Below are 27,377 nucleotides of genomic sequence, written 5' to 3'. Positions count from 1 at the left end.
CCTGGGAAATGTTGGATAAAAAGCCTCACCAATTTGCATAGGTGACCACAGACCCAAACCCCTGGATCTGAGAACAATGAAAAAGCATTCAGTTTTCTTACAAGAAGACTTTTAATAAAAATAGAAGTAATTAGAAATAAGAAATCCCCCCTGTAAAATCAGGATGGTAAATACCTTACAGAGTAATTAGATTCAAAACATAGAGAACCCCTCTAGGCAAAAACCTTAAGTTACAAAAAAGATACACAGACAGAAATAGTTATTCTATTCAGCACAATTCTTTCCTCAGCCATTTAAAGAAATCATAATCTAACACATACCTAGCTAGATTACTTACTAAAAGTTCTAAGGCTTCATTCCTGGTCTATCTCCGGCAAAGACAAAATGTAGACAGACACACAAACCCTTTGTTTCTCTCCCTCCTCCCAGCTTTTGAAAGTATCTTGTCTCCTCATTGGTCATTTTGGTCAGGTGCCAGCGAGGTTACCTTTAGCTTCTTAACCCTTTACAGGTGAGAGGAGATTTCCTCTGGCCAGGAGGGATTTTAAAGGGGTTTACCCTTCCCTTTCTATTTATGACAGGCTTAAAATCTAAAGACAGACCAACAGACAGAGGAAGGGAATGCAACACATAAACAGAGGGCTCAAGCATGTGATTGGCTTTGTCTTCATAATATGACACAGTTCTTTTTTTTAATAGGTCATACAATATTCCCAATCCCTAGTTTACCACTAACTTTGTAACTAGCTCCACCAACATGGAATAGGTCCCTTTCTGGTTTGTGAATCAATGCATTCAGCCACAAGGCTAATACACAGTGAGAGAGGAAACTAAGAGGCACGGGCAAGGCATATGTTCAGATGGGACTGGAAGGAGACCTGGAGGGCAGGTGAGGTGGAGTGAGATAGGCAGGCTGTCCCAGATGGTGCAGAAGAGGAAGCTCTGACAGGTAGTGAGGAGACTGTGTGCTGCGACAAACAGGCGATCGGTGCCAGAATGATCGTCTCTTACCATTTGTTTCAGATTTCCGGTAGGAGTCTGCAGTGTAAGAGGAAGAGAAGCCCTGCTTTTCTCTCTTCAAGGTGTCTTCTGCAAAGGATGCTGTGTGGAGTCCAAAGAGGAGTCAAATATGTCTTACCAGAAGTCAGACTGGGCCAGATCCTCAGCTTGTGTTAACCAGCATAGCTCCATTGAACTCAATGGGGCCATGCTGATTTACACCAGCCAAAGCTCTGGCCCTTGGTCTTTAAGCCCTGGAGTTTTAACAGCAAGCGGGCTAGCGGGGATGCCTTGTAAAGTTCTCCATGGCGTTTCATACAGAGAGTATGAACTTTGTCCTTGTGTACATAGTGTGGGAGGCTGCCCTCGAGTGGTTAATGGATGACATGGCAGCCCAGATGTCTATTCTGCATTCCCGTGGCTTATAAAGTTTCAAATCAAACCCTTTGACACTAGATTTCTGTAGTTCACAGAGCTGAAAACTCTAGAGATGGAAAAGGCTCTTTAGGTCATACAGTCCATCTCGCTGCTCAGACAGATTTATTCCCTGCTGTACCAGGGTTTTGTTCAGTGTCATTTTAAATGTGCCCAAGGGGTAGGGGTTTTACCACTCCCCTGGGCAGACTGTTCCACAGCTGGATAGATTGCAATAGCAATTTCCCAGAACCTGCCAGACTCTCACCTTTGGAACTATTTCCCAGCAATTAATATTCATTTCTAAGCCCCCAGCATGCATGCATGTCATGGGAGACGGTGGGAGGAGAACATACCTCCACTGAGCCCCGTGCTGGAAGCACTGAAGACCTTGCCGCTGTCCTTCGTCATGATCAAGAGCTCCATCTCCTTCTTGGCAGGGACATTCTCCTTCTCCAGCAGCAGGAACTTGCAGTCTTTACGCAGGATGTCGTCGCTCTGGGAGTTCACATTGCTGCCAACTGGGGTGTGCGGGGGGGTGGGGGAAGAGAGAGAGATTTGTTAGTGGGCAGAAAGGATGGTCCAGTGGTTAGGATGCTAGCCTTGGATTTGGGAAACCTGGATTCAATTCTCTGCTCTGCCACAGGCTTCCTGTGTGACCTTAGGCAAGTCACTTAGCCTCTCTGTGCCTCAGTTTCCCACGTGGAAAATAGGAATCACAGCAGTGCCCTACCTCATGGCAGTGTTGTGAGGATAACTACATTTAAGACTGTGAGGGAGTCCTATATTATGGTAAGGAGGCCGTATCAGATAAGATAGAGAGTGCACTTTTGCTAAGGAAGCTTGAGGACAAATCAGCTGAAATGAAACCATTTGGTAAAGCCCAGGCTCCCTTGGTGATGGGAATATGGCTACCATAAGCACTGAGCTATGGAACAATCAGTCCTTTGGCTAGCAGAAGAGCAGTAGTGTTGAACAGGTTTTCGGTTTATGCTGATTGCTACTGAGAACTCTATATATGGCGTGGCGTAGGCATATAATACATTCACATGCAAATGGAAAGTAGATCCCCTGAATTGCTTGGTCTTCTAACAAAATGGTGTACAAAACTAAACTTGCAAATGTACTGGCACAAAGTTCAGATTAAAGATAATGGGCCTGCTTTTGCTCTGTTATCCTGGTGTGAATCTGGAGTAATGCCTACTCTGCTGTGAGTTTTGCAATATTTTATTGTTTTCTTAAAGCCCCACCTTCTGGAGTCCTGTGATTACATGACAAGCTGGGCTGTAATTTTAAAAAAGGTTTCTAGCACTCATAGTTGGGGAGAAAAGTTTGAAAACATGAACCCCAAAGGCTCAAAAACAAGAAGGCAAAACAAAAGAACCTGGAATTTATTTGTTAAAATCTCACGATTGTTAAACTAATCTCATAAATTTTGAACTCTTGGGGCCAATAATGCTGCAAAATTTTGTACAAAACTAACCTTGCAAAATTTCAGGTTCCATATTAAAGATAATGGACCTGATTTTGCTTCCAGTTTTTCTGGTTAAAATCAGGATTAACGCCAGTGAGGCCAACTGAGTTACACCAGTATGACCCTGGCACGGGGAAGGTCAGAATCAGGTCTCTGATTTCCTAGTGCTGAACTTTCTTTTCATTTGTGAACAGCAAGAGTGACATCTAGTGGACACTTTGGTTAGTGATCAGTGTTTATTTGTTCTAAGGCTATTCCATGAGTTACAGGGGCCCAAGAGGGTGAATCCGGGACTGTCTACACCGCTATCGCAGGGTGGGGTTGCAACTGGAGTAGACACACCGGAGCGAGCTTTAATTTAGCTAGCAGGGTACCAGAGCAGCGAAGCCGTGGCAGTGCGAGCTTTGGCGTGGGCTAGCACTGTGTGTGATTACCCAGAGTTCCAGGTGGGCGCGGCACCTACAGCCAATGCCGAAGCACACGGTGTTGCAGTTTCATGCAGCACTTGAGCTAGCTAGACTAAAGTGACTTTGGGTATGTCTACAAGGGCTGCAATCTTCTGGGTATGTCCACACCAGCTGCAATCATACCCTCCGATACTTTCAAACCATGATCTGCCTGCATGAGGACAATTGCCCGCACAAATCATCAGCTATATACTGTCAGTCCTGGACTTCCATGAGTTGCAGACTCACCAGTTGAAGCGCACACTCCGCTACCAGCCATTCCAGCGCTCTGGGAAGTGTTTTTCTTCACTCCGTATACTGAAGACAGAAATCAGCAGAGACTAAAACCACAGAACTTGAACCCTCCTAGCCAGAGGAAAAGCCGCACAGAAGAATTTCTAAAGAAGCAGGCTGAGAGAAGGGGAAAAAATAGAATGGTTCCCAAAAGGAAAGAGGCTGGGGACCCTGAGGTGCCGACCCAAACCCACCTTGGACTCGATCCTGCAATTTTGCCCAGGTGAAAAGTTCTTTTGCAAAGTGTATGGGACAACTTGCTCAGGTAAGAGCTTCCCCAGTGACTAAGGGCATGCAGGAGTGGCTCATTGTTTGCCTTGGGTGCTGACAGTTGGACCTCACACGTGCCTGGCTGAAGGGAACACCCCATTGCATCCTATATGACACACCAGAAAAACTGCCAGAGGGAACCGGTGTTCATATTTCTTTAATACGATCGATTAGAATTGAACACATTTCCTTCTCGATTCGAGTCCCAATTACATTTCATGTAAAGCACTGATTCCACTCTTTGCATTGTCCTGTCTTTTAGACTGTGCATCCTGAGAAAGGCCCCTGATGTGAATTATTTGATCATTAAGGAGTTACTGGGACATGGGAAGCGCTACTGCAGAACAAAGCCACACAGATCAGTTACCCAGCCACTCCTCTCAATGATTAAAATGTCACTGACCTGTGGAGGCTGCGATTGCACTATGAGTCATGGCTGTAGAGCTTGGAGTCAGGTTGTTTTGAACACCAAACACTGCAAAAAAAAAAAAAAAAAGCCCTGAGGTGAATAACAAGAGGTCGGCATTGCAACTGGCATTTGGACAAACAAAAACTAGGACCAATGAAAATAATAGTAAATACAGTGATTTCTGCTTGTAAAGGTAGAGTAGCAGGCCTGAGACGACCCCCCCACTGGGGACTCTAAATGAACTCAGCTGGCCAGCTGAATGTTTCATACACATTTGTGTTCATTACTTTTAATAAGAATTTTGCACACCTGTCACTTTCCCTTCCACAGCTCCCTGCCCGCCCCGATATCACCCTGTCCTGGAAGCCATGGTCAGCTCAGGATAAATAAAGGTGGCCATTTTGGAACATTTGACTTAAACAGACTGTGAAGAGACCTGGCATTGTCTCTGTGCTGTGTATGCATTTCTGGAGGGGCCGATTTGTAAAGAAAGGGTTGAATTCACAGACCGGTCAAGCCTGGCTAAGGGAGAGCTGAGGGGCAATGTGATAGGCACACTGAGTATGTGAAAGGTGTAGACACCATGAAGGAGATAAATGTTTAGGGTTAGGTAGGAGGGTCTAGCCTGGAGTAATGGGATGGGATTGAGCAAAGGGAACTGTAGTGGGCTGAACATCAGGAACCACGGGGTCTGATAGACACTCATTTTTTCTCCCTGGGGAAACAGTGGAAGTTCAAGTTATTTGAAATGAAACATTTGAGATTTTCCTGTAGGACACAATCCTGGATTTGTCTCACAAGGATAGACAAGTTGGCCTAATGGATGCTTTCCAAATAAATGACATTTCTTCCGAGACCCCAAATATTCCATCCCCCCAAATATTCCATCACTAGTTTCTAATGCCAATGACTCAGGGCAGACTCTGAAGTAACTCCATTTCAGCCAAAAGAGTTACTCCCAGTGGACATGCTGACTGATGTAACTGAGCTCAGGACACGCGCAAAGACCGCACAGAGGGAGGGGGTAATCTAGGTGTCTTTTTGTTATACATTTCAGCTGATGTCCTGAGCTCCGTGAAACGAAGTAGGGAAGAAGAGAGAAGTCTGACCTGTTGAGGAACTGCTCAGCCCTGTGTTCAGAGTGGGAGAGCCAGAAGCCAGGTTATTTGGGATGCCAAACACTGCAAGAGGAGGAAAAAGATGATTTGTCAAAACAGAGAAATGAGATCCCAGCGCATCCAGGCAGATGGCTCAGCCCCCAAAGCCTGAGAGTGAATGGGTCACTAGGAAATTTCATTCCTTCATCAGAAACAGATTCTGCTAGAAAACGTACAATAAACACACCGGGGGAAATTTAAAATCATTGCACAAAACACTCTGTTTTACTCTATTTTAAAAAGGGAGAAGGTTTTGATCTCCAAAAAGTTACAGTGACTGGACACGGTTAGAATGCCAAGTCCTTTAAACCTTAGAGGATCCTTCACCGTTCCATTTGCAGCTAGAAAACAGCGTCATTCAGGACGACACTTCCTGACATTCAGAAATGGGTCTAAGACGTAACATTCAGTCCCAGCATTCACTGATTGAAGTGGGAGTTCTGGATGTGCAAGGAATACACCTAATAGTCCTAATGTGGAATCCAAACCCTGTAATAACTCAAACACCGTCCATATTCCAATCCAATGTTGTCTTCTCTAAGAGGTTTGATCCTGAGCTCACTGAAGTCAATGGGAAAGCTCAGCAGAACAGGATCAGGCACTGTGGACGTCTGATCTTCATGAATAAGGGATTCAAAGCATAATCAATGCAGAAGTAATTCCGGGGGCACAGGGAGGCAGAAATCTATGGAGAACAATCAAGTGCATTTGCTTCCACCTGCACTATCCCTCCCCCGCCTTCAACATCTCCTCATCCCATGCACAAAACACCAGCAGCAGGACAAAGAGGGTCCTAGGACAAGTGGCCAATGGGGTGGGGCGGTTACTGTACCTGATCCTGTTGAATGGGACATGGTGTTGACCAGGGAAGAGCCCTGGGCCATGTTGTTGTGGTAACTGCCAAGGGAAGACCCTGCAGGCAGGGTGGAGGACCACATGTATGGAGGGAGGGCAGCATTCAGTATGGTTGTGTCATATGTCCCCGACACTGGAGAGGAAACAGTAATGTGGTTGAGTGAGAGCAGGCTCTGGTAACAGAAAACAGACCACCTACTCAGAGGCAGAGGACACAAAAAGCCAGGTTTCGATCTCAGTTTCTGATCAGCTCCTGATCTCCAGTGTATATCTGGAGTCACTCCCTCAGTTTCAATGGAGTGACTCCAGATTCACACCTGTGTAACTGAGATCAGCACCTGGCCTGCTATAGCCAAGCCAATTTTGAACCCATTCGACAAATACAGAGATTGCCTGAATTTGTGTCACTTCACTGTAACCACTTGCAAAGCACCTCAAGGGTTTAATCACAGTCACATATGATGATGGCAGAATACAAACTAAACACATTTCAGTCTACATCCTGGTGAGGAAACCAACATTGAATATGGATCCCTGGATTCTTCTATGACACCTCCACACATGGGCAACTATTGTATTATTAATGAACAACTAGGAAAAACACCAGGTGAGTCAGCTCCTCACTAGGGTATTTGAACCACTGAACCCAGATAAATATGAGAGTTGAGCCATTATTTGTTCTGTTAAACACTGGTAGAGTTCAGTGGTGTTACACCAGGGGTAAAGTTGACCCATGATGCCTAAAGCACTATAGCAGGGATGGGTAGGCGAATGCAAGATGATATATTGGACCATTTTTGTCCCTCGCATAGCTCCGTTGACCAGTGAACATGTGGGGTTGGTGGGACACAGACCACTGGGCCAAATGTAGGACATTCTAAAGGGTGGCCTGTGATAACTTCCATCTTGCTGCTTAGACCTAGACAGAGAATGGATTGCTTGGGGCTTTAGTCTCTACCAGCCTCAACTCTGAATTAAGATGATGGCAGCTGGAATCTGCTCTGTTTTATGAAAATTAAGGGGGACACTGGCAATTATGGCTCTGCTCTGGGCAGTATCTGGGCACCCCTGTGTGTAACTCCCCTTTTTGCATTGTTATTACACTCTGGAAAAGACAGCAAACATTTTTAACCTGAATTGTTCCTGACATTGTTCTTTAGTTTTATAAGAATTGCCTGGAATTTCTATGTCACAAGCCACATGCTTTAAATGAATCATTCTCCACTCCCTGCGCAGCCGGCATTGCTAACACCCCTCTGCAAAGTACCTGACTGGGAGCTCTCAGTCACCATCTTTGTTTCCACTACAGCTTTCTTGGGGATGGGGAGAGTGCTGGATGACGATCGTGTGGGGCTGACGCTGGCCGATCGACTCCCCTTCAGCAAACGCTTCACATCATCCAGTTCTGTCCCTGGCAGAGAAAACAGATGTCGAGACTAAGCCCAAAGCCATCACCTAATATAGCCTGCAACCAGAGATGCTCCTACTACTTTAACATGTGTAAGAGAGGTGGTGTCCAGCAGGAAACAGGGCCATTTCCCAAAGCTCCTTAGAACTCTGCATTAGGCAAATGGCTGTCCCATCTCCAGCACTTCCCCCTGAAAGTGGATTAGGTGGGATAAAATGCCAGAGGATATCTAGCAGGACAAAATCCTAAACTGGCTGGGGCGGGGGGGAATCCTCAGTAGGTCTTTCCCATCTCTTTCTACAAAATCTTGTCTGACTGTCTTTGAGAGGACTAGTTTCTGGGACTAGGGCTGCCCCCGGTTCCTGGAAGGAGGTACTGATATCTCTGGAACTCCAGCTGGGATATCACTGAACATTGGTGACTCTCTAGACTGTGGAAGGTGTTGAACCTGTCTATGAAGCGCTCTTTTAATGCACAAATTTCTGTCTCATCTAATACACCTTTCAGTGGGGTATAGAGGCACCCACTAGTGTGCAGGCTCACTCTAGTAACAGCACAGCACTATGACCAAGGCCAAAGAACTCTTGTAAAGACCCTCACTTTCATAGGGAAGCAACTGAAGTCAGCAGTGGGGACCTAGGGTCCTTCATCATTGACTTCAATAGGAGGTTTGCCAGTCCCCTCAATGGGAACAGGACTGGGGCTGTAGTGAGGAGAGGAGCAACTGGCAAAATGATTCTATCCAGAAGTGACTCATTCAAGCTAAATAAAACCACCCTGGCAAACTAAAGGTCTAGCCCACAGCAAACTTCCTCACTCCTCACACTTAAAATTAAAAATTACTTGCAGAGAGTGAAGGGAGGCGGTTTCTTATCACTGCACGCAAATTTTATGGCACCTCATGTGCCACCCTGAGTGCGCAGCCCCAGAGAAGCCATTGGCACAGTTAGAGCAGAAATATCCTCAAGACCAAAATAGTCAGCATCGGAGTTGGCTCTTGAGGGCTATCCCTTAGGAGGGGAAAACCAGGCCCCCATGTTCACTCTAAAACAACAGCAGGGACACTTACATCTGGTCGAGGGAGAAGCACTCTGGAGTCGTACTCGGATTTCGCTCTCTGCACAAGAAAAGAGGATCATGAATACGGAGCGAGATGAACTGGTGCCACGAGCAGGCTGCAAAAGCTAATTCCCCACTTCTCACTGTCAACTTTCTCACTTCTCAACATTATTATCTGTTAGGTTTGGGCAGCTTGCACAGCTTGATGGATTGGTTTTATCGATCTGAATTTTTAGAAGTGGCTTTTTACTTTTGGGACAGATTCTGATACTTTCTCTCCCACTGAGAAGTATTGCCCTTTAAGTTTTCACAATGTTTTCTTAGATGTTTTTGGTACCATATAAATACATTAATAAATAATCATAATGCACAGATTTTTGTCATATTGCATAGCATCTTATGTACCTCATTAGGGAGGTGCAACATTAATATAAGGCCCAATCTTGCAGCCCTTAGTCACATGGATATTCTCATTGACATCTATTAGTTAATTACTTTTACTATATTATCCTAATGTGAGAACAAACAGAGTCACAAAGGACTTCTGAATTATAAAGGTTACTAGTTGCACTGGGCCTCTAGCCCTTCCCAGCTGTCACTCAGATAAAACTCCCATTTTCGTCACTTGGAGATTTACCTGTGTAAGGACTGGTCTGTTATTATTTGACGACTTCTCTATTGGCTCATTTAGTGTAGACTTATTGGGTTCTGCTTGATCCAAAAGTGCTTTGAAATAAAATAGCCAGGTTGCAAAAGATAGTTTTATTACTGGGTTTTACTCTCCAGCATGAGAGAATATAGGGTTAAACTGATTGGGCTGAAACGAACTTTAAATCTAGTTGTCCAGGAGCCAACTGGCCAGCCTGAGTGTCTGACACATGTTCCTCCGGATAAAACCTAACAGTGCATGTTCTATGAAAGAAACACTTCTTTTGGCAGTTGCGTGGAGAAGATGATAGATTGGGGCTATTTTTTGAAGCAATATGAAAAGCTGGAGCATGATCCTCCTGTGTCTGCTTTATTATGTGTGGGAAGATTCCCCAGAGATCTCAGGTTTCTAGAGTGCTGGGAGAGACTCCAAAGATCTCAGGTAGAAGTAACTGGCAATTGCTAAGATCTACTGGAGGAGCCGTAACTATGCCCTTTGATTTATAGCCACAGCTCATATGAATATGGATAAAATTATTTTTACTGTTGCTTTCTCACCAGCTGGGAATATAAATTGAGCTCTTCAGTATCAATTATATCCAACTTTTCCCCAAACGGCTGATTAATTAGCGAAATAAAAGGAGGGAAATTCTATTTAACAGCTTAAGCAAATCAAGTTTTTACAAGAAGGTGTCTAAATGGACCACACTGCTTCAGTGATTTCCTAGCCATCCCATCCACTAGGGCATACCTCTTAGGGAAATGTAGCTACCGTCTCATATAACAGATCTCAATGGAAGGAAGATGAAGGGGGTTATTGTTATTTCAATATTTAAATACTTTGGAAGTGCTCAGCTATTATAGAGATGGGTCACATAAAGATAGATAGATAGATAGATAGATTTATTGAAGGTGATGTATACATAAGACAGAGAGAGGGAAAAAGAGAGTGCTGACAGATTTTGGACACAAAACCTGGGGTCTGATCTTGATCAGGATCATGACTTTGGCCCAGCTTTGAACTAAATATGAAAATCTCTTTGGTCTATTTCTAACACCCTCAGCCGTCCAACTCCCCAGCTCATCCTTATGAAGAATTCCCCACATCCTGCACTCCTGATTTCTTCACCTTATTGATTTTTCCATTTTGCTCATTGCACTTGTTTGTGCAGCTGCCCAAATCTCAGTGGTCCAGATCCTCAGTTGGTATAAATACATGTAGCTCCACTGACTTCCCTGGAGCCAAACTGATGTACACCAGCTGCAGGACTGGTCCAGAGAAGCAGGAGGAGGATCTCCAAAAGGATCTCCAAAAAGCACATTCCAACTCACCTCGGCTTTGACTCCGCCCTCTGGTATTGGACGATGCTGTGAAAACCAATCAGAGAAAAGCAAATTTTAGACTCTATCAACTGTAACATATTTGAACAGTAATGCAAGCTTCTTATGTGAGTTGTACAGTTGCTCTGTTTAGCTGGGGCATGGCATGGAGACGCTGATCCCCAAATATTTTGGCTACCATCACTTAGGTCGCTGCATATTTAATTGAAAATATACAGTACTTAGTATTTCTGGATCATCTAATAATTCCCTCAACACATCCAAGGTTGGCGAATGCCCCTAATGATCTATCAAGAAACTTGATGGTAAATCAGAAGCCAACTTGGAGAAGAACCAGGGAATGTGTGCATACAACAATATCTAACATAAATTTGGAGTAACTCCATGCATATCATAGAGGCGTATGTGTCTGTACTGGCTGTACAACAATATCTCACTGAATAATAATAATGCCTGGATTTCACTGATGGGTGTTAATATTCAGTTGGGGAGCAGGAAACTCAATGAGATCTCCCCTTAAAGTGAAGATCACCAGCACAAAGTTGGGGATAGCAGATATACAATAGAGCATCTATAGAAATGGTCTTTAAATACAAACACTGACCAAATTCTGCTCTCAGTTACATTAACATAAATGTGGAGTAACTCCATGCATGTCATAGATCTATCTATCTATCTATCCGTCTGTCTGTACTGGCTGCATGAGAACCCCCGAGCAGAGGGGAAATTGTGGGCATAATAAGACATTGCAACCCCTTTCCCAATGGGCAGACTTTCCAGAGTTATTCTTCCCCATGACAGGTTTCAGAGTAACAGCCATGTTAGTCTGTATTCACAAAAAGAAAAGGAGTACTTGTGGCACCTTAGAGACTAACCAATTTATTTGAGCATAAGCTTTCGTGAGCCACAGCTCACGAAAGCTTATGCTCAAATAAATTGGTTAGTCTCTAAGGTGCCTCAAGTACTCCTTTTCTTCTTCCCCATGATTTCGTCATGTGCATGGCATTATTTTTATTGATCCATGTATTCCAGTAATGTGTCCTGCCAGAAGCCATAGAGCCGCCAACATGCATGCCCTTGGCCTGACATTCACAGTGACTGTAATGTAAGAACATACCGAACTCTTTTCTAGGGAATTCAGGAGAAGAATTTGCGCTGGAGCTCCCTGCAGAAGAAGAAAAGATTCCATGTTAAAGCTTTGCCAAATATTTGTGCCCCAAGGTCATTAAGAGATTGTTTAATATATCATGCCCATATCTACCAAATCTTAAGTACTGGCAGTGACGGGGTAACAAACATTTCCATTTAAAAAGAACTACTGAGTATTATACTGATGAGCTGCTGTCATCCTCCAACCACAATAAGCTATGAACATTATTTGGATGAACATAATTATTTGTTAGTCTCTAAGGTGCCACAAGTACTCCTTTTCTTTTTATAATTATAAATAGGACTCTGTGGGTAATTTTCATTAAAATGCATCCTTGTGGTCTATTCCATAATTGTCCCATATTGGGATTTATGCTCCAGGAGACAATTCTGCATTAGCAGGCTGGAACTGACAAGACAACCTAGCAGGGCACCTCTAATTCCCCATCTCTATAACAGATTCTATGGTACCTTCATATGTTGCATTGCGGGTGACGTAGGTTTTTCTTTCAAAGGTTGAGCCAGGTGATTTGGGGAGAGTAGAGCAGGGAGATGGGCTTTGTCTGTAGCCGGAGGAGGAGGAGGAGGAATTCATTCTACCACTTCCACCTATAGGTAAAACAAACGCCCCTCAGAAAGTAAAGCTAATGCCTCATACGTGTAAAGTGGTGCCCTATACTCTTCTGTGTTGGCATGGATGGACCTCACACTGAGTTGCAGAGGTATGTTAGGGCTAGTGATGGGCGAGCCACAAAGTTTGGATCTGGCTCTGTTGAGCTTCTCCAAAGTTCAGGGGGTGCTTATATCTGTGGTTTTAGTTCAGCTCTTTGTAGAGAGACAACCCCTGCTACCTTTGAAGCCAAAGGGAGTTTTGCGACCAACATCAATAGGAGCAGGTTTGTGCCCAGGTTTGAGGAACCAGCCACATCTCCAAAGATGGGAGATCTTGGGAATTGGCTAGGGTTGTGGGTTGGTTTAGGTTCAGGCCCACCTGTAAATTTAAGGGTCAGTGTGACACAGACCACAAAAATTGTGGGGCACTTAAGTTGATCCCAACAAGTAGGGGATGCTGCTGGAACACAAGCTCCATGCGGTAGGGGGATATGGAAACGGAAAACATATCTATAAATCCACGAGATGGTGTGTGCATTTGTGGGACTGCCTCCCTGACAGCATGAGGGTCCGTGTCCTTACTCTGCCGTTGCTCAGTTACTCTGCTTCCTGGAGAACTAGCGAAGGGGTGAATGTGAGTCATGAACAAGGAGCCTGGAACTTGGATGCTGTTAAATCCAGGTTTAGGAGAGGGCTCCTTTCCTACTCACATCAGAGCTGCAGCAGAAGGGAGACAGGCCAGCATCTCTTTCGCTGATCTGTGGTGTGTGGAAGGACCTGACCCCTGTGTGAATTCGAACACTGGCATTCGAGTCAGAACCCAGAATAGCGTGTCAGCTGCAACTGAGCAAGATGTATTCATGGGGATCGGTGAGGGTGACAGTGGACGTCATCTTTCCATTAGCGCAAAGAGAATGTGTCCTTGGGATCTCAATAGAGAATGAGCAGGGGCCAGGATCCAAGTACTCATTTCCCCCTCTACTTCTCCCCATCCCTCCACATACTGCACAGTTGCCTTTAGAAAATATGATTGTGGCACATAAAGCAAATCTCCAGATAACTGATGCCCGACCTTTTGAAATGCCCGAGCAGTTCGAAAGATGGAATCTGGCTTTCATGGGAAATTTTGAGGTGACTTTCGGTTTTGAACCGGAACGGAAAGTCGAAACGCTGGAAATGTTTGCCAGACAAAAAATTCCCCCGAGTTTAGAACTGCAAACATCAAAAAGGACAATGCAGCGTTTGCGAACAAAACAAAACAACTCCGACATGTGGAAATGACACTTCTCCTCTTGATCCTTCCGAGAGGAAAATTGAAAAATGTCATGGAAAACAACATTTTCCCTGTGGAAAATGTCAATTTTGACAAAGCAGCATTTTCTGATGGGAAATTTTTTTGTGTAAAAAACCCGTGACCAATCCTAAAAGGTGCTGCACCCATCCTATTGACTGCAGTGGGAACAGAAAGTTCTCAGCACCTTGTAGGGATGGGGCTCTTACACAGAAAGTGCTCTCACCACTTCCCCATGAATGTTTTCTGGGTTTGCCCTTGGCTCAGACCCCGTCCCTGACCCTGCGCCCCACCCCAGTGAAGCGGCCTTTGCTTTCTGTTCATTCACTCTCCATTTCGTCACAACCTACTCGAAGTCACATAGCTGCTGCCGTGGGTGAAAGTCCTCTTCTCCATTCCACTCCCTCCGCCATGGGCTGTTTTGTGCCCAGTGCCGCTCCCTCCTTCTGTGAGAGACAAGCACAAAATGAGACTTTCTGTGGCCAGAAGAGATGAGGACAAGAGCAAAAGACGCTGCGGGATGAGGCACCAGGCACCCACAGCTGGTGTTATGCTCTGTTACAGAGCCAGGGCCATGGCTGAGGAGGTGTCTTTGGAACCATGTACAGTAGTTGGAAGGAGTTATCAGTGCTGGGGAAGCCAGCCAGCCTGAACCTCTTCTCTTTCTCCAGGCTCTGACATTCCAGCTGCCACAGCAAGGAAAGTGCTCAGATCATCACTTTCCATCCAGGTTGCACGCAAGTCTCTTCTCAAGTCTCTTCTCAAGCAATTGCACGCTGGTGCCAAGAGCACATAAGATTCACCCAGGCTGGTAAAGGGAGGTATAACTGACCCTTTACGTGCCCCGAGGAGATTCATCTTGAGGGAAGGCAGGTTTTAAGGCCACGTCTATATGTACAGCGCTGCGGCGGTGCCGATACAGCTGCGCCACGGCAGCCCAGGCTTTGAAGAGGCTCTATACCAACAGGAGAGAGCTCTCCCGTCGGCACAAAAACCCCACCTCCGCGAGCGGCAGAAGGTGTGTCGGTGGGAGAAGCTCTCCTGCCAACATAGCTGTGCACACGAGTGCTTATGTCAGTATAACTGATGTCGCTCAGAGGGGTGGGAGATTCACAGCCCTGAGCGACATAAGTTTTGCTGACATAGGCAGTGTAGACATTTTTCTACTGGCGGAAGAGAAGCTGGGGGAGATACAGGAGCCCTGCCCGTGGCAGCTGCTGTGGAGATGAGCTAAATCAGCACCCCCATAGCCACTCTATCTTTGTCCCATCCCCAGCCAGTGCCACCCTTTTTTGGGTTTGTTTTTTGGGTGGCCTTAGTCTCCTATGGGCCTAACATTTCTCACCCTCATCCCTGGGAGCTGTTCCTTCTCTGGAACCCTGCACCCTGGCATAATCCCTTGATAGATCTGGTCTGGGAGTCTTCACAGACCATCCCTTGCTCCTTTCTTTCCCACTCAAATGGGCCCCCAAACCCTGTCTATTCTAATGATCAAGAAGCACTTTTTCTGGGAGGTGGGGGGGTTCTGAGACCTGCACAGTGCTTCTCTGAGGCTGATGCACTGATACATGAGGACTTGTGCAAACCGCACCAACACACATAAATTGCACGCATGTGCCCACACACACACTGCTGAGGATGGACAGCACAACGTATAATGTCTACTTACTTGGTGGTAAGGACGTCAGTCTTGTGGTTACTGACTCTGTAATAACTGGGGAAAGAAAAAGGTGAGGTTATGGCCCTGAAATCTAGCCAAGCAAGGTGCAAGTTTTATTTTATGTCCATGGAATAATGGGACTCGAATAAAGAAAAATCTTTTAAGACCATAGAGCCAAATGGCTTTCCAGCCAGCTTTGTGGTAGCACACACTCTGTTTGTAGGCTTTGACCCGGTGCTTGTCATTGTAGTATCTCAGCTCCTCACAGAATTAATGAACCTGGCCTCACAACAACCCCTTGTGAAAAAGGGAAGGATTATTATGTTAATTTTACAGATGCAGCACTGAGGCATCTAAACCTAAGTCACACAAAATGTCTGTGGCAGAATCAGCACTCAGATCTCCAGAGTTCCATGCCAGCGCCCTAATCACAAGGCTGTCCCTGTGGTGAATTAGAGAGGGCACGCTAAATATTCTTGTAATGCTGGCAGACCCCGGTCGTCGTCGGCCGGGATCAAACCTAGGCTCTTTGGAGCTTAATGCATGAGCCTCTACTGCATGGGCTAAAAGACACTTTTCTCTTAACCAAGGCTGTAGCAGACACATCAACCTCTAGCTGGTCTCACTGCCACTAGAGGGGGACAAAGTGCCACACCAAGCACGCATGGGTGACATACTTCCCCTAGTTCAGGAAGTGCATCCCGAGCTTCAGAGACTTCCCAGTCGATACACTGGACAAGCCCTCACTTGTAATGCTGCCAGACCCCAGTCATCGTAGGCTGGGCTCAAACCTGGGATCTCTGGAGCTTAACACACGAGCCTCTACTGAAGGGGTAGTCAACTATTTTTTTTCCAAGGTCCACAATTTCTTGGTCAAGGTATAGTCAAGGTCCAGACTCCAGAGAAAATAATGAAAAAATAATAACAATCATGATAATAAGTAAATAAAAAGATTTCGGGATCCATTCAAAAGCATCTGGAGGCCCAGATTTGGCCGTGATCCGTCCGTTGACTACCCCATCTCTACTGCAGAAGCTAAAAGACACTTCTCTTTTAGCCAAGGTTGTAGCAGACTCATCAATCTCTAGCGGGTCTAGCTGCCACTAGAGGGGGACAGAGCACCACACCAAGCAGGCGTGGCTTACGCTCCAGAATGTGCAATGTGGCCTCTGTTACTAGAGAAATTCATGCTGTTCCATATTGTGGGAAGAATCGGGCCTTGACACCTCAGATAGCTGCACAATTCAATTCTGGATCCAGGTTCGGATTCTAACCCCCTGGTGTTCGGATCTGGGTTTTGTGGTTGGGGCCCATCTCTGACAACAAGATTTTGTTTTAAAAGCTTTTCATACGTCTCTCAGTGACTTCTGCTCCATCCCGTTTGGTTTTCTTCGTTACTGAGTCCATACCATCGCCGCCTGAGGGGAAAGCACAGAGACCTCATTGAAAGGGACACTGTTTCATAGTCGTTCAATATCAGCACGAGGACATGCTGTAGGCAGAGGCCCTGTCATCCTATCAGCTGGCTGAGAGCCCCAATAGTATCCAAGTGGGTAATGAAGCAGGGATGAATGGTTTGCCCAGACACTCAAAGGACCTTAGTGCAGAGCACCCCATCTAGTTGTTGGAAGGGTTGTAGCCTGAGTGGGGCTCTTTCCTTTTTCAAATCTCTGTTTCTTTTGTCATTAACTATGCCGTTTGGTGCTCAAGGACTTGCTGGGGGACTTTAGTTGCTGCACTCACTCACCCTCTCTACCAACTTACATCTTTGCCAGCTGAAGATTTTGCAGCCATAATATTTAAAAGCCAGCATAATTCATTTTTTTTCTCTTCGTTTTCTCACTTGTCACTCAGCATCTCCTGGAAAGGGGAACATCTGGAGATATTAGATTTTTGTTAACTGCACTATGGACCATGTACAATGTAAATCCATCCCATATAATGTAGATCCACCCTGTACAATTCATCCTATGTACAATGTAGATCCACCCATATGGCCTCTGTCCATCACATGCATGGCTCTATGGATACACAGTATAGGTCCAGTAATGTAGCCCATGCAGGACCCTATATAGAAGCACAGGGTATGTCCATATTAGCTATATCTATCCAGAGCCAGGCAGCATTGCAAATATGTCCACCAAACTGATGCCCATACGGCGCTGTGGCTCTCTATATGTGCCTGTGTGGTCCTATGAATGCATCCCATGTGTCTTGGCGTCCAGTGGAAATTAATGGCATGAATTATGAAAGAGGGAGTTTAATGGTATTACAATTGCATGGCCTAAGGGTGAAAGAGTGGGGTTATTTTCTTCCTGCCCTATAGACAGTCTTTCACTGTGTGAAGTGCCAGGGACATCTAATGGCTGGTCAGTTTAGTCACAGAGAGATCATCACAGTCAGAGGACATTCCAACTGGACCCCACGCTTTCCCTCTTTCCCCCCATTTAACACTGCCACATGAGTATTACTGGCTTGCTTGGCATCATCCTCCCTCTGAAACAGTAGGAGCCTATGGTGTTCCAGCAAGCGCAGGGCTGACTCCAAGAGCCATCCTGGGCAGTTCACACACAACAAGCCCTGTTTCAGAGTAGCAGCCGTGTTAGTCTGATGTTCCAGGAGGATGCAGGGAAGGCACACTGAGAAGGATAGAATGATAAAGCCAACAACAGAGATGCAAGAGAGCTGGCTCAAAACATAGGGAGAATTTAGATCTGGATCAAATCCAAACCTCATGATTTTATGACTTTAGCGTATCTCTATAATTGCTTATCTCCAGCCTTGTCTCTGAGGTAAGCTTAAATCAGAACACAAGATCCAAAGCCCAGTCCCACATATCTGCTCTGAGCAGGGTTAGATACACAATGTTAAAAACACAGGCAGCTGCAGAAGTTTTGTCTACCCCACTGATTCCAACCTTGCTACCATGGCTGGAACTCCTTGCCAAAGAGCTTAAGTGCAGAGACAGCTGTAGTCATTACTGAAATACCACCCCGACTGAATGCCTTGTATCCTTCTCTAGCCAAAACTATAATCCCAGGCAGCCATAGTGCTGTCTGTCCAGGTTTCCTAACACACCGGTACTACCAAGAATACTGCAGCTGGTAGGAAAACAAACATCAGCCAGGAGAAAAATCCCGCTGTGAGAAAGAACAGTGCAGTCATTCAGTCCCAGTCTTACTTAGAAGCGATTCCACCGCATCTGCGGAGCAGTCTCAAATACTAGAAATGAAATTTTAATCTGCGAAAAGCATGGGAGTCAAATCTGCAGGTGAACTCTCCCCACTGCTGCCAGGGACTCCATCTTATCTGAAGACTTGGACGTATAGAAAGCATCATATTTAAGGGCTGATTCTGCACAAGATTCGGGCAAAATTCTACACTAACTTCCAAGGTGTTTGGTTTGAGCAAGGGCTCAGGATCAGGCCCTCAAGCACAGATGTGGTTCGCTTTATAGTTTATGGGTTTGATTCTTCAGTGCCTTGCACAGGGTGTCTTTACTTCTACCTGTGAAAAGTGAGGGTGAAATCCCACCACCCTGACAGGAGAGCATGTTACCCTCACTTTGCACATATGTAGATGATGCCACCATGTGAAAGGCAGTGGAGAATCAGACACAATACCTGAAAGAAAAGGAGTACTTGTGGCACCTTAGAGACTAACCCATTTATTTGAGCATAAGCTTTCGTGAGCTACAGCTCACTTCATCGGATGCATACTGTGGAAAGTGTAGAAGATCTTTTTATATACACACAAAGCATGAAAAAATACCTCCTCCCACCCCACTCTCCTGCTGGTAATAGCTTATCTAAAGTGATCACTCTCCTTACAATGTGTATGATAATCAAGTTGGGCCATTTCCAGCACAAATCCAGCACAAATAGCTTATCTAAATCACTTTAGATAAGCTATTACCAGCAGGAGAGTGGAGTGGGAGGAGGTATTTTTTCATGCTTTGTGTGTATATAAAAAGATCTTCTACACTTTCCACAGTATGCATCCAATGAAGTGAGCTGTAGCTCATGAAAGCTTATGCTCAAATAAATTGGTTCGTCTCTAAGGTGCCACAAGTACTCCTTTTCTTTTTGCGAATACAGACTAACACGGCTGTTACTCTAATACCTGAAAGGAGAAGGTGCTGTAATGTCACTGACAAATTTCACCTTTCCCATTCGATGTGGCTTGTCTTTAAATAACTCCTGCTAGGCACAAAACTGCCTAGGAAAACAGACAGGATGGGTTTATAAAGGAAAATATCGATCAATCACTCTGATTAGATACAGGGTAGTTATTCCTCTACCCTATGCTTTATGTAATTGTTCGGAACAGATCTTAGGAATGGCTTTACACAGCTCAATTTTAGTGATAGCAGGTTCATGGAGAATGTGCCCTCTTTCAATCATCAATTAACCTGGGCCAGATTTTTAAAGCTATTTAGGCACATACCTCCCATTGAAATCCCCTTGTCTACTTCTTTGTTTCTACAAATAAACCCAACCAAACCATTGGCCTGATCCTGTCAACTTCAGTGGGCACACAACCCTTCGCAATTTCAGTGGAAGTCAGAGGGGGGCCAGTATCCGGCAGCATCAGGTCTCTTGTGTATTGTGCCTAGAGAAAGGTCAGGGGGATTTTGGTTTCTGCAAGCCCCTACGACTTTAGTTTCAGTTTAGGGTTTGGTGAAATAATTTTCCTCTATCATCTAATTTAAACTGTTTTGTCTCCAGTGGAAATTTAATTTTGAAACAATATTTTTCACAAGAAATGTAAAATTTGTGCTACCAAATAAATAAAGAGTCAGGCTGAGATTTCCAGCTGCCTGAGGGAATTGGAAATCACCTAGGTGGCTATGGAAAGCTCAGCCTCTGGTTCTAGATCTAGCAGAGTAGGGTGGAGGGGAATTAAAGGCAGTTCACATTTTTCCAGAGATAAATGGATCTGGAACCTCAAACGTTTGGCATTCTGTTCTAGAACCCAGGATTTTCAAATGAGTTCCAAGACTCTGAGACCGCATTCATTTTAGCACGTGCATACCTGTACCGATGTGAGCCGTCCCATTGACCACACTCAAGTCCTTACACAACAACTACATCCACTCCACACAGCGGCCTGCCACTCCCACTGAAATCACCAGGAGTTGTGACTTTAGTGGGTTGACTCACATGAGTAAAATTACTCCCCTTCTTAAGTTTAGCAGGACTTTGGCCTACATTTGGAAAAAAAGACTTCTTCTTTCCCCAGGGTGTGACTTACACCTCTCTGCAGGGTAGCCCTTGACCATTCACCACGAGGAGAAGCTGGTGTCTCCACCGTCCTCCTTCCTTGGAATTTCCACCAACCCTTGCGGTTAGCTTTAAACGTCACTGCACTAGACTCAGCGGGTGGAAGCTGTTGAGTGGATGTGTTCATTGAGCTCACTTCCTGGCCCAGCCAGCTTTCTGGCCAGCACCACTGACTTTTGAAGACTGTTGTCCCTGGCTTTGCAACACCGTAGCCTTTTCCACCACCCGCAAGCTGCCCCAGAGTTTAACGCTGGCAGAAACCAACATAAACATGGGGTAAGTTAGCCACCCCTCCTCTCAAGAATTGGGAACATTCTGCTTTAACACTGTACAGGTAAAATAAGGAGAACACATTAAAATATATCCTTGCAGATAGCTCACAAATCCCTAATGCCAGATTTGACTGCAGGTGCATTTTGCTCCATGTACCAGGTTTATCCCCCACACAGTGGGACTAACACAATTCCCAGCCCTCTCTCCAGCACAGCTACACAACTTGACTTCAGTCGCTGTCAGCGCTGACTTACTGCACCAACTCCTCCTGCTTGGATTCACATAAATATAGCTATGGGCAATGCATGAGACAAAACGGAATAGCTCTGTTGAATCAGAGAAACCATCTGCAATTATCTCTGAGCTACAAGAAGAGACCTGTGAAACATCATAGTTCTCACGCAATGGCCCTAAGGATGCTTTGGCTTATGATGGGGGCTGAACTGGCCCCTAGCAGCCCCAGTGATCTGGCAAGTGAAGAAGAGGCCTGGGACTGGGAGCCAGGAGACCCCAGTTCTCTCACTGGCTCTGTCATTGACTCACAGTATGAGCCCCGTGCAAGTCATTGCACCTCCGTGCGTCTGTAAAAATGGGGATCTTGATAGGTGTCCATCTTTGTAAAATGCGTTGAGAGGAATGTATGGGTCCCCATCATGTGGGTGGCTGAGTGCTCTCTGAGAAGCAACCCCTCAGCTCAGTTTGATTTCAGTGGGAACAGAGGGTGGTCAACACCTTGCAGGATCAGACACTAAGGGTACGTCTACACGGCAAAGAAAAACTCATGGCCCTGAATTGTAGTCAATTGACCCAGGCTCAGGCTGCGGGGTTAAAAGTAACAGTGTAGACATTCCTGCTCAGGATGGAGGCCACGCTCCAAAACCCGGGGAGAGGGGAGAGTTTCAGAGCTTGGGCTCTAGGTTAAGCAGGAACGTCTACATTGCTATTTCCAGCCCCACAGCCTGAGTCCCAGGAGGCCAGCTCAATTGACCTGGGCTCTGAGACTCAGTGCCATGGGTTTTTCTTTGCAGTGTAGATATACTCTTAGCGTGCAAACTGTTATTATAACGGTCGAGCCATACCAGGTGTCCATGCAAATATATTGCAGATAATCACTCTTTCTCTCTCTCTGCTATTGTATATAGAGTTTTATAACCTATTTAACTGGTCTTACTATGCAATGTGCACTCATCAACATAGGAAAAGTCCCACTGCGGCTGGCCTTTTATGCTTACTTTACAGTTTAAATGATAAAGCACCTAAGGATGTTCAGCCAGTCTCAGGTGCCTTGATTAGCCGGATATTCTGATCCCTCTGCTTATTTTAGGAACTAGATATTACTTGCACACAACATTAACAGTGATTGTTCCATACTTCTTGTCAACAGGGCAACATCCTAAATTATTTTATATTTATGCAAGCATATTGTAATGGAAACAATTTAAAATAGCCATGGATGGTGCACATTCTGTTAATTCCTACATGGATCATTTCTGTTTTCACATCAGATATTGTGGCATTCTCACGTCAGGTGGATGGAACCCATCTCGATCCTTTTAGCCCCACCTATACTTCTGCAATAATACACTCTCATCAAATGGCGAGATTAATGTTTAATGGAGCCGAAAACCTTTCATCCTATTCTATGTGAAGAATTCCACAGAACTCACTGATTGTGGATAAAACAGGCTCTGTAAAGAACACTGAGGATTTCATTTAGGAACAAGTGCCACTCCTTCCCTGATATCTAATATGCTTCAAGGTGTTTCCTTACTGTGAGTCAAACCTTTTCAGGTTTCACAGTCCTTGGATTAATATCAGAACAAAACAGAAATATGCTTACCTTGACCCAATAGTCTAGGAATCTGACTATCCTATTCTGCTTTAAAAGCCTTTCAATTTCAGTTGACTGTCAAGTCATTTTTTATCTCAATGGTTCTGGGATCTGAGGCAGTATTTGTGTGTGGTCTGCAAACAGCTGGCTAGTCTAAGTGGGAAAAGTATCAGGAACTCTTGCCTTAGCTAATGGCATTCATTTGTGTGGAAGCATAATCCACTGGATAGTGTGTATTATGCTTCCCTGTCTGTGCCTGATTCGCAGATAATGTGAGTATGTTGCTCAGGCTTTGGTGAATAAAATAAATATACCAGCCTATATGCTATGATATCACTCAATTAAGTGAAACACAGGTCAAATTCTGCTCTCAATCATACCAGCATGAATCTAGAATAACTTTATTGACTTCAGTGAAGTTATTCTGCATTTACAGAAGTGCAAGATCAGAATCAGACCCTATGTGTGTTCTATTTGCTTGTTGTATAGATTAATTTAAATGTTGATAATAATGGTGAATTGGGGGAGGTGCACGACCAAGATTTCGATATGTTGTAAGGGTCAGATTCTTCACTAACATCCAGCAGCAGCCTTGTTGAAGTCAACGTGTGTTGTTTCTGATGGCAGGATTTGGGGCACTGCCTGGATTTTCTTTGCAGTGCATAATATGCTACTTTCAATTATATGTCCATCTAGTTGCATTGCTCAAAGAAAAACAGATCCAAATCCAAAGCAAGAACATTTTGTTCTGCACAAGTCACTCATTCCTGTTCTAAAGAGGGAGTTAAAAATTCCTGTGCAATAATACTTTGCACTCTCCAGCAGTGGATCTCAAAGTGGGTAATTGCTATAATAACCATTTTATAGATGGAGAAACTGAGGCACGGAAAGGTGAAGTGACTTGCCATTGAGCATCAGTTTCAGAGACAGGAATAGAACGCAGGACTCCTGACTCACAGGACCGGCTCTAATCACTAGATCACGCTGTGCAAAGGATTAAAAGTGACTGGTAAACAAACATTTGATCATTTTCACTGAACTAACTTTAAAAAGTGTGATACAATCCTTGGCCTTGTAATCTTAAAGGCAAACACATGTGTCCAAAAGTTTGTGCTACACGACTCACTACTGGTAAGTAACTCTGTTCGTTGGAACTGTTTTATCTTAAAGAAAAGTTGGAGCCTCTTTTGGAGTTGGAGCAGCACAAACCGCCACTTTAAAGTAGCATCTGCTGCTATCTGAACTGCAGCTCAATGCACCTGGTGCCCCAGTATACCCCGAACCAGATTCTGCTTCCAGTACTAGAGCATACAATCTATTGTCAATTCTCTGATGCATTTCAAATATGTTCATTTTTTTAAAGCAATCCCAAAGCTCCTTGCATTTTGCAGTGTAGTCTTTCTTCCAGACCCTAACACAGACCATCAACCTATGCACCATCCATTTGCATAATGAGTTCACAATTAGTATTCAAAGAAAAATACCTATATCTTGGTTTATAGTTCCCATTTCTCAGCACATCAACCATTTTAACTTAGCATCCATTTAAAAAGCAACCCTCTCTTGCAAATTTATAAACCAAAATAACCCAGAACATAAAGATTTGATAGTCTTTTTACATTGTATGTCCCATAGTTCAAAGTACATTTCCTATATTTTACTTGAGAATACAGATTTTTCCCCTATAGGAATACAGGCTTCCCCTAGAAGAAAAACATGACACTTTATTTCTTCTTCTTTATGTTACTTACCTACAGTTCTTCAGTTAAAGACTGGAAATCCCTCTTTCTCCTCAACCGTTTCCTTTCTATCAAAATTGGCCACCTACTCTTTATACCACATCCCTACAAAGGTGTGTTGAATCTGAGTGATCCTCCAGGAATGTTACTTCTTCTTGTAGTTAATATATTCTATCCCACTCCCCCCGGTCCTTTCCTATTTCTTTGCTCCCAAACAAGTCCTGACAAAGGTGTGTCATGGTTTCCTGCCTTACTCCACCCTTCTAATTATCTGACACTCAGTGAAACAAAGTCTGCCTTTAGGAATCAAACTTTATTGAAAGCAAGAAAGCGCCTACATACCTGCTTAGATAGATTAACCATTTAGATACATGGGGAACAAAGGCTGATGTCAGAGGAAATGTCCTATTATGGCTTTGCTTTCTCATACATGATCTACACATTTTAGGTGTGAATTTCATCTGCCTTAGCTTGTTGTTACAGAAGGTTTGTAGAATTCTAGCTGGCATCTCTGCAAGGGTAACTGAGGCTGAATGTTATGCAACTTGTGTGCAATGGGCCAGATCCACAGCTAGTGGGTAATTGGCATAGCTCCACTGAAGTCATTGGCCCCGTACTGTATTTAAACCGCCATCAATATTTATGCAGTATACAGGAGGCAGTTCTGATAACAGATAAGATGCACCAAAATCATGAGGACAAACATCTCCACCAGGTTCCACCTATGCAACCCAACTGTGTGAGGGATTGGCACTGGTGTAATCGATAGAAGAACTCAACCCAGCATCTTTACTTTTCCATTGACTTCAGTGGAATTGCACCGGTGTAATGGAGAGGAGATTGGGATCCATTATCTTTGGTTCCTTACAGTACATTTTCTGCAGTGAGTAGGATAGTGGTTGGGACACTGCTTCTCAGCCACCCCAAAAGCTAGCTCATCTGCCTTCTGGCTGCAGAGAGCTGGGTGGAAATCTTTTTGGAGCTCATCAAGTCAGCTCCTAGACCATTCAGAATGGTCACCGCAGAGCAGTACAAAGCATTCACCCTACCTCAGGGAGGAGCAGGGCCAGTGTACAAGCCAGATAAACTGCATACAGTAATTACATTAATTTAGGAGCCATGGGGCCTGATCCTTGGGTCTGGCCAAACTGCATTTAGCACAGGACCTGATGGGGGAAGGCTTCCAGTGATTTCCATACACCCCCCCTGAATTTCCCCAAGGCCCCCCTCCCCCAGTTTTGTGAACTAGTTACATGCCAATTTAGTGACTGTTTGGAAATTTGAATTGAAATTGAAACATTAATACACACTTTAAAAGCATATACAGTGTATGATAAAATACGTGTATCTGAAAAAGTATAATAGATTTGAAAAGTATGAACATGGACTAGCTTCCTTATACAGTTGTTTTTTATGACAATGTCAGTGCATTCATTTTGGTGACATTGGCCAACCTAATAATTTCAAATGATGATTTGTAAGCAAAGTCTAAATGAACTCTCCCTGACAGCTAGTGATGAGCTGGGGCTGGGGGGAAAGGCTTCAGGACCAGATTATGTTTACATTCACACCTAATCTACCTAGGTACTCAGCAAACAGAGCTGTGTTGCCCAAGTGATAGATTTTGGCTGGGGTTGGGTTAGAAGGTCACTTGAATGTGGGGGGAGCGGGGGAGGAATGAAATGTTCTTGTTCTTATTGCATGAGTAAAGGGCAGTAGAACTGTACTTAGCCTGTGCTGATTGAGGGCATCAAGAGAGAGGGTGGGGACCTGTCCTTCTCCACTGTTTAAAGATAGAGCTGATTAGGCTCCATAGATAGTCTTTTGTTTTGTTAAGTGACAACTACAGCTGAAATCACTGATAATCAGGTCTAAGTGCTTAGACCTGCTGTGGGACAGTGTTTATGTGGAAGACACAGCTCAGACTGCACTAGCTGCGAGGTTCCCCCCCTAAGAGCTCAGCTGAAATCACTGAGAGCTGGGTGGAACCTCAAGAGACCAACTCGCAGAGGTCACAGTGGCAGGTGGCAGCAGAAGGTGACTGCGCAGGGCCATTGGAAACAGAGCAGTGGAGTGAACGGTGGCACAACAAACAGCAGTGGCCAGAGCGAACAGTGAGCAGCTGGAGGAATGAGCAAGGTGCCTTTTTGCCTCGCACCTGCGAGGTGTACTCATGTGAAAGCACCTCTGAACTCTGAGTCTCCACTGACCAAGGACAACACCGATGAGTGGGGTGTTGTCATAAATATAAAGGGAAGGGTAAACACCTTTAAAATCCCTCCTGGCCAGAGGAAAACCCCTTTCACCTGTAAAGGGTTAAGAAGCTAGGATAACCTCTCTGGCACCTGACCAAAATGACCAATGAGGAGACAAGATACTTTCAAAAGCTGGGGGGAGGGAGAAACAAAGGGTCTGTCTGTGTGATGCTTTTGCCGGGGACAGAACAGGAATGGAGTCTTAGAACTTAGTAAGTAATCTAGCTAGATATGCGTTAGATTATGATTTCTTTAAATGGCTGAGGAAATAAGCTGTGCTGAAAGGAATGTAGATTCCTGTTTTTGTGTCTTTTTGTAACTTAAGGTTTTGCCTAGAGGGATTCTCTATGTTTTGAATCTAATTATCATTTACCATCCTGATTTTACAGAGGTGATTCTTTTTCTTCTATTAAAATTCTTCTGAATGCTTTTTCATTGTTCTTAAGATCCAAGGGTTTGGGTCTGTGTTCACCTATGCAAATTGGTGAGGATTTTTACCAAACCTTCCCCA

The 27,377-nt window shown here is 44.7% G+C and overlaps 1 protein-coding gene across 1 annotated transcript in view; it reads right to left on the bottom strand.

Moving 5' to 3' along the window:
• The window catches only part of COL17A1 (collagen type XVII alpha 1 chain), a 121,671-nt gene that overhangs the window by 45,415 nt on the left and 48,879 nt on the right, over positions 1-27,377 (bottom strand). Inside the window, exons 4-17 of the mRNA XM_074959401.1 lie at positions 16,839-16,904; positions 15,496-15,540; positions 14,177-14,272; positions 12,395-12,532; positions 11,892-11,939; positions 10,766-10,801; positions 8,796-8,843; positions 7,586-7,729; positions 6,296-6,451; positions 5,416-5,487; positions 4,301-4,372; positions 3,583-3,651; positions 1,770-1,934; positions 1,012-1,101 (exon numbers count right to left, since the gene is read on the bottom strand). Coding sequence (XP_074815502.1) covers positions 1,012-1,101; positions 1,770-1,934; positions 3,583-3,651; positions 4,301-4,372; positions 5,416-5,487; positions 6,296-6,451; positions 7,586-7,729; positions 8,796-8,843; positions 10,766-10,801; positions 11,892-11,939; positions 12,395-12,532; positions 14,177-14,272; positions 15,496-15,540; positions 16,839-16,904 — 1,245 coding nt within the window. The remainder of the gene's footprint in view (positions 1-1,011; positions 1,102-1,769; positions 1,935-3,582; positions 3,652-4,300; positions 4,373-5,415; positions 5,488-6,295; positions 6,452-7,585; positions 7,730-8,795; positions 8,844-10,765; positions 10,802-11,891; positions 11,940-12,394; positions 12,533-14,176; positions 14,273-15,495; positions 15,541-16,838; positions 16,905-27,377) is intronic.

This window comes from Natator depressus, chromosome 7, assembly GCF_965152275.1.
Source record: "Natator depressus isolate rNatDep1 chromosome 7, rNatDep2.hap1, whole genome shotgun sequence".
NCBI classification, from domain to species: Eukaryota; Metazoa; Chordata; order Testudines; family Cheloniidae; genus Natator; species Natator depressus.
The sequence above is the reverse complement of the archived record's forward strand: the minus strand, read 5'-3'. Positions and strand labels throughout refer to the sequence as shown.